Consider the following 10,774-nt stretch of genomic DNA (forward strand, 5'->3'; position numbering starts at 1 on the left):
GCATTTTTTGTTAGCCAACACCAGTCTGGAACTTATGGCCAGTTTTTTATCTGAGCGCGAACAAGAAAGCCTGCCTCGTGAGAGTCAGTATTCAGTAAGTCCGAGTGCGAGCCATCACTTCAAGCAATGGGACATCCTCCCCTAGTCTTGTCCATAATTGTGACGTTAATTGGGTTAACTTGATCTGTCATGGAAAATCGCAAAATTCCCAAGCGGTGAGATCGTTACATGCCACGTCAGAAATTTTTGGAATGAACGACCTCCCCTTTATTTTCTCTTCTAATATTTCCTTTCGAACTTATGTACTTATCTCGAAATCCAAGAAGGAACAAAATTTATGATACAAATTCATACTATCAGATATTTTTTCGCTCATGGTAAGATGACTCCATATTATCATAATACGGGTCTCCCCATCGTTAGATATGCATAGATCCCGCATCACCATTCAACACGGGTCACCCCTTTTATTATTGTGATTGGATGTAGTTGTCCTTTGTTCCGCTATTTGTATCAATTTGTTACATCACACAAAACATTTTGTACCCATTTATTACATCTTAATAAAGTTTTGTATCCATTTGTTACGTTATGCTAAAAGCTTTCAGTCACGTGTCATACGACTTGTCACGTCATGTGCCACGACAAAAATTCTTAACGGTGTCGGTGGAAATTGACGGATTGAACTTGATTGAAACAATTTGATACGTTTTGTGACAAACTGTACAAAAAAAGATTTTATATCATTCAAGTAATTTTTCCTAATTTGTCTCAATCACATCACCATTTTGTGTGCCAACTTGTCTATTTTGACATATAATTTTAAAATTATATATATTATGTGAAACAAAAATAATTTTTTTGCCCATTATAGGTAATAATAATTCATTCATGAGTGAAACAATAAAGTAGAGGGGACAGCACCTCACAAGCGGAGATGAGGCAAAATGAGTCTTATTATACCACTTGCTAGCATTCTTGTTGCCCAAGTACAACAAAGCTTAAGAACAAATTTGCATAATAACTAATTTACATGATGAATTGATGAAGTTCGAGGAGAGAGCATGTTCATGCCCTTGGATACGCATAGTGTCTGCTGCTGTCGAGTTTCTCCGTCTTACATTGGATGAGGCTGAGCTTCCTCCAATAATCCAACATCGCTCCCGCAAACTGCCTGTTGTTCTCACAAATCCAAAGCCTTTGCCTTGCCCGGGTGATAGCAACGTACAATTGCTTCAACTCTGAGCACAAGATGTTGTGCCTTGCTGGTTTGAACTGTGGGTAGCGACCACTGAAGCTATTATCGAGCAAGTTCCGGCCCATCATGTACTCGTACACGACCCTCCATTGATTCTTCATTGGCGATGAACCAAAAAAGTTGTACAGCACCACGTCCTACAGAAGTAAATGAACAGAGAATCAACTCACAATTTACTTCTAGAGAGAAAGAGAGTTCAGTAATGAAACACATATCAGGAAACAAGCCATTAAAGTAATACCTGTTTTCGAAAGAGTTACAGTAATGATAAAATTCCCTATCGAAATATAAACTATCTAACAAATGACTTGTCGGAGGATGTAGTATGACCAGAATGGGCACAGTTCGGCTCAGAATAGTGCAGAACAGTAAGCAAATTCGACCTTTGAAGAACTGGTTTGCAGGTTACATCTTTCAATCTGATTTTATCTTTATGGTCTTTTATCCCGTACCAACATATTATTGGACAGTCTTTAAAGATGAACGAGAAACACTACGTAGCTGAAAACATGAAACAAGCTTATGAAGCCAAACCTGAAACTCCAATCCTTTGCACTCCGTTAAAGTTAAAACAAGGGCTTGCTTTCCAACATGTCCGAGAACTTCCTCTCGTGCACGATCATCATGAACTATGATGACCTGCTCTGGCCCAAGGCCTGCAACATTCCCTCTCTCACCAAAAATAGACACTACTGAGTTTTGGTTCATCTCTAGCTCAAGGAAAATTGGGCTTTCACCGCAAATGTGGCTCGTTTCTTGCCCCAGAACATCGACAAATAATGGGAAGAAATGGCACAGAAGGTCAGTGACGCTCTGCGCTAGCTTGAGGATGCCAGAATGCATCCGGAAATTCTGGGACAACTGAAAAATCTTGGAGATCTTCCATCCACCTACAGTTTCCTGCATAAAATAATTGTAGAACAACCGCCGCACATCCTCAAACTTAAAATCGATTCCCCTCCCGATTGTCTGTGCAGTGTCTCCCGAGAAGACAAAGCCCTCCTCAAAATTGTGAGAAACGTACTTGAAAAGACCGATCTGCCTCATAGTGAGATCTTGAACTTCATCGATATAAACATAGTCCATATCGTCGCCTCTTATCTTTTTGCATCCGAGACGGGAGTGTAGATCATTCACAACATCTGAAAGGTCAAACTCTCCCCTCTCTAACTTCTTCTTTTCATACTCAAGAAAAACATCGTACACTTTATGCCGTTCCTTCTGGGTTAGATGTGATCCACGACCATCCGAGAGTGAGACATAGTCGGTCCTGCTGAGCCTGCCACTACAAAAGCTCCCCACGTGGAGACTTCCTTTGATGTGAGATATTATCTCTGTAAATACTCTTGAAGGGTCCAGATTTCTCGTAAGCCTTTCATTGAAATGAGGCCAATAAACTGCACAAAACTTCTCGTAGTTGACCTCTTTCTCTTGTAGGAATGCTTGCAAGGCAAGGGATCTTGCAGCTCCGACTTTCTCCCGACATATGTCTCTTGATTGAGGGAATCTCTCGAAATATGAGACACCGATGCTTCCATCTAGCATCATCAGAAACTTACTAAAAGTAATGACAAGGGGATACGATTTGCTAGGAATATCAATGAAGGAGTCGGGAATGTCCTCAAACTGGTCTGCCTTGTTGGAGAAATCAACATCAGTTGAAGAGCTCTCAGCCAAAAAGTCTCCTCCACAGGTAAAGCTATAAGGGTGGCAAACTTTGAAGTTACAAATAGAGAAAATTCACTGCGGTATCCAATTTTATCAGATCCAAACCTGATCAAGTGTATTGGGCCAATGATTAGGAAGACAAAGGCAAAACAAAAGGAAAGATGAGCAACTAACTTAGCAAAGATTTGCTTTGATTATATTATTCAATTCAGTACTATCTAATGTTAAACTGGTTAATCATATGTATGCATAATAAGCTTAACTGACACCGATTAATTTCCTTTATTGCCGTTAGCAATTAAAATCCTGTTACTGACCTTTTCAATAGTGAAAGCTGCTGTTTGACAGCAAAACACAGCTTCGAGCTAACAGTAACGAAAAGTTGACGCAACACATATTTGCTCGCCTCTTCAAGCATCTCCTCAGAATCCTCTCTCCTGGAATAGGCACCCTGATAAGAGAGGATTTGTCCATGAAATGGGTAAAATTTAGACTCGGTTTTATGTTGTTTTCATGGTATCTGATGCTTGGATGACGATTTATAGGAAAATTGTCCAAGAAAAGAATTGAAGGCAATTTGATGCATGTTCGGGATGAATTGGAGACCATTGAAGTATCTAGATGGAACTTGCAAGGATACAAGGACTTCTGGTTAGTGGTGCACCACGTGCACAACCGATCCGAGAGGGAGTTTAGAATCAATTCTCGATTTATTTGCAAATCTTAGAATTCCCTTTCAGTTACAATGGGAGTTTTTTAGGAAATCTTTAAGATATGTTCATTATTTGTTTCCTATTTTTGAGGGAGATATAAAAACCTATGGATCATTTAGGTTTAGGGTTTTTTTTTTTGGCTGGAAGTTTAGTTTTCTGTGGAGAGAAACTGGGAGAGGAGGCTGGCGGCTGCGGAGTGTTCCTCCAACGATCATCAGTTTTCATGGATCCCTGCATAGCCATGCGTGGCTAATTTGTTTCGTTTGACTTGAGAACGGAAACCTCACGGTTTGGTTGTGAGGAGCAGGTTTTAATATTTCGATTTCAGCACTTATTTATTCTTGGATGTCATCGTTACAAGTATTCTGTCATGGTTGTGAATAGGATATTTGTAAATTAGCTTATCGACGACTACTACGGTGTTTGTAGAAATCGATTCGAAGCAAGACTAATTAGGAACAAACGGTAGTTGCTGCCCTAATTGGTTAGAGAATGATAGGACGAGTCAATTAATTGATGAATCAATTAATCGCTCAGGTTAAGGCATCCTTGCGCTTAAAGCTGTCGCTTAGTTAATTAGGGAATCGGTTGATACCTTGTTAACTAGTTGATGAACTTACTAGTTAGACGGTGTTTTGACTAGTTAGAATTTAGATGCTAGTTGATTCCTTGCGGTCGCGGGAATCGAATCTTAGCTGCTGAAATTTACATTCTGATGCTTCTATGATCAACCAAACGCTAGGTGGTTTTCGAACTCAAGTCATACGTCTCTCGATTATTGATTACTTACTCTCCCTTGCACTTTTAAATTGTTTTTGCTGCAATTTAGTTTCTTGATTATCAAAATTCCCCTATCGTTACTTTGCTAGCTCATTGGTTTAGAGAATCTTTTAGCCTCCTTTGGGATTTCGACTCGGCTCTCACCCTTTTCTTACTACAAGTTTTGGGGAAACCGATTTTATTTTGGGGGCTTCGACAGACCTTGCCAAATTTGGCGCCGTTGCCGGGGAGGCAATTTAATTCTCTTAATTGTTGAGCTAATATATGCCCCGTTCTTCTCGTACAGGTGAAATTATCTTTGATCCAGAGATCGAGAAGACCGCAAGGGCGAATCGAAGAGCCAAAAGGCTAGCCGACGGGCTCGTGGAGCCAACCTCTTCTTTCGACGACAGTGAGAGTGAAGAAGAACAAGAATTGACTGCAACCACAATGGCTAGAGAACGAACATGGAGGGAGCTAGCAGCTCCTGACTTGAACCAACAACCATTGTGTATTACATACCCAGAAACAGAGGCCGCCTTCGAGCTGAAATCAGGGCTGATACACCTTCTACCTACCTTCCACGGACTTTCAGGAGAGGACCCACATAGGCATCTCAAGGAGTTCCACACCGTGTGCTCCACGATGAAACCCCGAGGGGTGACAGAGGAGCAGATTAAGATGAGAGCTTTTCCTTTTTCCTTAGCTGACAAGGCCAAGGATTGGCTCTATTACTTACCGCCGGGGTCCATCGCTACATGGAACGATCTGAAGAGACAATTTATCGAAAAATTCTTCCCAGCTTCGAGGCTAGGCACCATCAGAAAGCAAATCGGTGCCATTCAACAATTCTCGGGCGAGACGCTATATGAATATTGGGAGCGGTTTAATCAACTCTGCGAGAGCTGCCCCAATCATCAGATCTCAGACCAGCTCCTGCTCCAGTATTTCTATGAGGGTTTGCTCCCTATGGATAGAACCTTATTAGAGGCAGCAAGTGGAGGAGCATTAGAGGATAAAACGTTACGTGAAGCTCGAGATTTGATCTCTAGAATGGCAGCTCATTCTCAAAAATTTGGAGGTAGACAAGATTCAGTTCCCAGTAGAGTGAACGAGGTGGGAAGCTTGAGCCTAGAGGGCCAGATATCAGAATTAACAACTTTGATGAAGCAAGTGGTATTGGGCCAAGTACAAAACACCAAGAAATGCGGCATATGCTTCCTCCAAGGCCACGCCACCGACGCTTGCCCACAGCTACAAGATGAACCTGATCCGCAAGCAAATGCCATTAGCGGGTTCTCAAATCAGCAAAGGCGGTACGATCCATACTCCAATCAGTACAATTCGGGATGGAGAGATCACCCCAATTTGAGATATGGACAGCAGAATCAGCAGACACCACCACAAGCTTTCAGATATAAGAAACCCGATCCTCCACATAACCAGGAATCAAACTCTTTGACATCATTGGAAGACATCGTCAAGAGCTTAGCAACTAGCACCCTTTCATTTCAAAAAGAGGCAAGGGCGAGCATTCAAAATCTGGAGAAACAAATGTCTCAACTTGCCACCACCGTAAGCAAACTAGAAGGTGCGAAAGGGAAGCTACCATCCCAAACGGAAATAAACCCAAGGGAGAATGCAAGTGCAGTCACGCTAAGGAGTGGGAAGGTGTTGGAACCTGCAGTTCCTTCTAAAAATCGGGCACAAGACAAAATTGATGAGGGTGAAACAAAGAAAGAGAAGTCGGTCGACGAGACGAAGGAAGACATCATTAACACTCCCATCCAAAAGATAGTCATTCCTCCACCATTCCCAAGTCGATTCGCGAGAGCTAAGAAAGAGGAAGCGGAACAAGAAATTCTCGAGACCTTCCGGAAGGTAGAAGTGAACATTCCTCTACTCGACGCGATCAAACAAGTGCCCAGATATGCTAAGTTCCTCAAGGAATTATGCACCAACAAGAGGAAACTGAGTAAGGGCGAAAAAATAAGTGTAGGGGAGAATGCATCGGCCGTCATCCAAAGGAAATTGCCACAAAAGTGCAAGGATCCAGGTATGTTTACCATTCCATGCACTATAGGTGAGAAAAGAATTGAGAAGGCCATGCTAGATCTAGGTGCATCCATAAATGTCATGCCTTTATCCATTTACAGGACTTTGAATTTAGGGCCTTTGAAGGACACTAAAATTATCATTCAGCTTGCTGATAGGTCTAATTCATACCCAGAGGGAATGATTGAAGATGTGTTAATTAAGGTCAATGAATTCATCTTTCCCGTAGACTTTTATATCATTGACATGGGTGACAAGCACAATTCTAACTCGTCACACATTTTGCTTGGAAGGCCATTCATGAAAACGGCCCGAACAAAAATCGATGTGCATAATGGGACACTTTCTTTAGAATTTGATAAAGAAACGATTACATTCAACATATTCGATGCTATGAGACATCCAGATACTTTGGAATCTATATCTTGTGTTGATGTAATTGATTCGTTTGTTCGAGATGTGGCAGAACAGATTTTTGTGCAGGAAGAGGTCGATTGGGCAATCCAACAAAACAAGGATTATGATGCCCAATGGGAAGAAGATGGAAGAGCAAAAGATTCAATTCAGCCTTTAAAATCACTTATAGATGTGTCGAGAAGGTTTGAAAGTTCAGTTTTACCATTACCGACTTCCACCGATCGGCTTCTCCCTTCTATTGTGCAGGCCCCCAAGTTAGAATTGAAGAAGCTTCCAGAGAATTTGAAGTACGTTTATTTGGGTGAAAAGGAGACCTTACCAGTCATCATCTCAAAGGAACTAACAAAGGTACAAGAAGAACAACTAATTCAGGTTTTGAAAGAGAACCAAACCGCCATTGGATGGACGCTCGCAGACATTAAAGGCATAAGTCCCTCTGTGTGTATGCACCGAATCTTATTGGAGAAAGATGCACAACCAAAGCGAGACCCACAGAGGAAGCTTAATCCAACAATGAAGGAAGTCGTTATGAAGGAAATACTTAAGCTCCTGGACTTAGGAATTATCTACCCCATATCTGACAGTCAATGGGTAAGTCCGATACATGTGGTTCCTAAGAAAACAGGACTCACCTTGGTGAAAAACGAGCGGGGTGAGTTGGTTCCGACAAGAGTGCAGAACGGGTGGCGAGTGTGCATTGACTACCGAAAACTTAATGCGGCTACTAGGAAAGATCACTTTCCTTTGCCTTTTATCGATCAGATGCTTGAAAGGCTAGCTGGTAAGTCATACTTCTGTTTTCTCGATGGGTATTCGGGATATTACCAAATAGTGGTAGCACCAGAAGACCAAGAGAAAACAACTTTTACCTGTCCGTTCGGTACTTTTGCTTATCGTCGTATGCCTTTTGGATTGTGTGATGCCCCTGGAACATTTCAACGTTGCATAGAAGTGTTCATGGATGATTTTACAGTCCATGGTGATTCTTTTGATCGTTGTTTAGCTAACTTGTCCAAGGTCTTGCACCGTTGTATTGAGTCGAACCTAGTACTTAACTATGAGAAATGCCATTTTATGGTGACTCACGGTATAGTTCTAGGTCATGTGATATCTTCTAGAGGCATTGAAGTTGATAAATCCAAGGTTGATCTAATTTTAAATCTGCCATACCCATCTAACATTCGAAGTATTCGAAGTTTTCTTGGCCATGCAGGTTTCTATCGGCGATTTATAAAGGATTTTTCAAAGATAGCTCAACCATTGTGTCATTTACTTCAGAAGGACACTGATTTTGTATTCGGAAAGAATTGCAGGGAAGCGTTCGATAAGCTCAAGGAGCTCCTTACATCAGCTCCAATCATCCAACCACCTGACTGGAAGCTCCCTTTCGAAATCATGACCGATGCAAGCGACTACGCTATAGGAGCTGTTTTGGGGCAACGAATGGATAAACGCAGCCATGTGATCTATTATGCCTCCAAAACCTTGGATGCAGCGCAGCGCAACTACTCGACCACAGAGAAGGAGCTTTTGGCCATTGTATTTGCATTAGAAAAGTTTCGATCATATCTGCTAGGATCGAAAATTGTTGTGTTTACTGATCATGCTGCACTTAAGTTCTTATTGGCCAAGAAAGAGTCCAAACCTCGGTTAATTCGTTGGATCCTTTTGCTGCAGGAATTTGACTTAGAGATCAAGGATAGGAAAGGATCTGAGAACTCTGTGGCAGACCACCTGAGCCGACTTGTGCGAGATGAGGAACCCCTTCCTATCTCCGACTCCTTCCCAGATGAACACCTCTTTCACGTGCAAGGAGAAGAACCCTGGTATGCCGATTTGGTAAACTTCATTGTAACAGGTACATTTCCCCCTGGATTAACTAAGGCAAGACGGAACAAGCTGCGTAATGACTCTAGATATTACATATGGGATGAACCATATTTATGGAAGTTGTGTAGCGATCAAGTCATACGTCGTTGTGTTCCCAACAATGAGATTCATTCCATCCTAGCACATTGTCATTCATATGCATGTGGTGGGCATTTTGGGCCCAAGAGAACAGCTAGGAAAATTATGGATAGTGGATTCTATTGGGAAACGTTGTTCCGTGATGCACATGGATTTTGTAAGGGTTGTGAAAGGTGTCAAAGAGTCGGGAATATATCTCGTAGGAACGAGATGCCTCAAGTGCCCATGCTATTTTGTGAAGTTTTCGACGTTTGGGGCATGGATTTCATGGGACCTTTTCCTAGTTCATTTGGTTTCAACTACATTTTGCTTGCCGTTGATTATGTCTCTAAATGGGTTGAAGCAAAAGCTACTCGGACTAACGATGCTAAAGTTGTTGTAGGATTCTTGAAGTCTAACATCTTTAGCAGGTTTGGAATTCCACGAGCCATCATAAGCGATCAAGGAACCCACTTTTGCAATCGCTCCGTCGAAGCATTGATGAAGAAGTATGGAGTCCATCACCGTGTAGCCACCACGTACCATCCTCAATCCAATGGCCAAGCCGAGGTGTCCAACCGGGAAGTTAAGAGCATTTTAGAGAAGACGGTCAACCCATCAAGGAAGGATTGGAGTTTGAGATTGGATGATGCGCTTTGGGCCTACAGAACTGCGTATAAAACTCCAATAGGTATGTCACCGTACCGTTTGATTTTTGGGAAGCTTTGTCATTTACCGGTTGAAATTGAGCACAGAGCCTTTTGGGCGGTCAAACAATGCAATATGGATTTGAGGCGTTCCGGTGAGGAAAGAAAATTCCAGTTGCAAGAACTGGAGGAAATCCGCCTTGAGGCATACGACAATGCAGCCATGTATAAGGAACGCGCTAAATTGCTTCATGACAAGGTACTCCTTCGGAAGGATTTCTCCATTGGCCAAAAGGTATTACTCTTTGATTCAAGATTGAAACTCATGCCCGGTAAGTTACGTTCCCGGTGGAAAGGTCCTTTTGTGGTTTATAATGTGTTATCTAATGGGGTTATTGAAATTCAAAACTTGGAGACGAACCAAATTTTCAAGGTGAATGGACATCGATTGAAACCTTTTGTCGAGAATTTTGCAGTGTCTCTATTGGAAGAAATGCGTTTATCGCACCCCATCTACATGGATTAGCAGGTCAACGGCATCGTCGAGCTAACGACATTAAACTAGCGCTAATTGGGAGGCAACCCAATCTTGAATTTTCCATTTTATTTTAGTTTCCCTTATTTTATTTATTTTTTTTTTTTTTACGCGGACACATTGCACTGATCGAGTCTTATCCGATTCTCTAGGAACACAGTCCACTTCCTACCTCTTCACTACTGCCGCAGCGCTTAACTCTCCAGCTACCCATGGCGATCCAACACCCGCACTTGGACCGCTACGAGAAAGAACAGAGGCACCAAGGTCGGATGTTGGAACGCATCCCTATCACCGTCACCACAGCCCCACCAGTCGTAGGGGAGTCTTGTTCCTCTTTCTTTTACTTTGTGTATCTCATTCTGTTTTATAGTTTGTGTTTGCATCTTGCATATTGTGTTGTGTTGTCCACATGGAGGACCATTTGCGTCTTAAGTGTGGGGGGTTTTATTCTATATGTATATCACTTACATCTCATTGACATTCACATGTTGCATTCTAGATAGTTGCATACTCATGACATTTGCATGATAGGGACCCCCATATGATTAGCAAGATTATACATGTTTGAGTGAGATTAGCTAAGTCATGTGATAGATGAATTGCCTAAGAGAATTAGCCCATAGCTCGAGTTGTGAATCCGGTACCGAAGCGTGTTGATACAGTAATAAAAAAAAAACACCTATGTGAGGTCTTGGGCCAATGATTGATACACCTCTCTATCAATCAATTTTTTTGATTGAATGTGTCATTTCATGATTAAGTACTCTAGAAC

At 41.9% G+C, this 10,774-nt stretch overlaps 1 protein-coding gene across 1 annotated transcript; it reads right to left on the minus strand.

Moving 5' to 3' along the window:
• Positions 1-941: 941 nt before the first annotated feature.
• Positions 942-3,344, minus strand: LOC116200363 (TPR and ankyrin repeat-containing protein 1-like). The gene is made up of 3 exons (XM_031531213.1): positions 3,244-3,344; positions 1,793-2,957; positions 942-1,395 (listed from the first exon to the last, which is right to left on the minus strand). The coding sequence occupies exons 1-3, from the start codon at positions 3,342-3,344 to the stop codon at positions 1,069-1,071; spliced, it is 1,593 nt and encodes a 530-aa protein (XP_031387073.1). The 3' UTR covers positions 942-1,068.
• Between the last annotated feature and the right edge of the window lie 7,430 nt (positions 3,345-10,774).

The sequence above is a fragment of the Punica granatum genome, chromosome 3, assembly GCF_007655135.1.
Source record: "Punica granatum isolate Tunisia-2019 chromosome 3, ASM765513v2, whole genome shotgun sequence".
NCBI lineage: Eukaryota > Viridiplantae > Streptophyta > Magnoliopsida > Myrtales > Lythraceae > Punica > Punica granatum.

Coding starts and splice junctions, on each gene's coding strand:
- LOC116200363 (XM_031531213.1), bottom strand. CDS start 3,344: ATGCTTGAAGAGGCGAGCAAATATGTGTTGCGTCAACTTTTCGTTACT. Junction 2,958..3,243: donor CAGCTTTCACTATTGAAAAG/GTCAGTAACAGG, acceptor CCACCCTTATAG/CTTTACCTGTGGAGGAGACT. Junction 1,396..1,792: donor GCAAAGGATTGGAGTTTCAG/GTTTGGCTTCAT, acceptor TTACTTCTGTAG/GACGTGGTGCTGTACAACTT.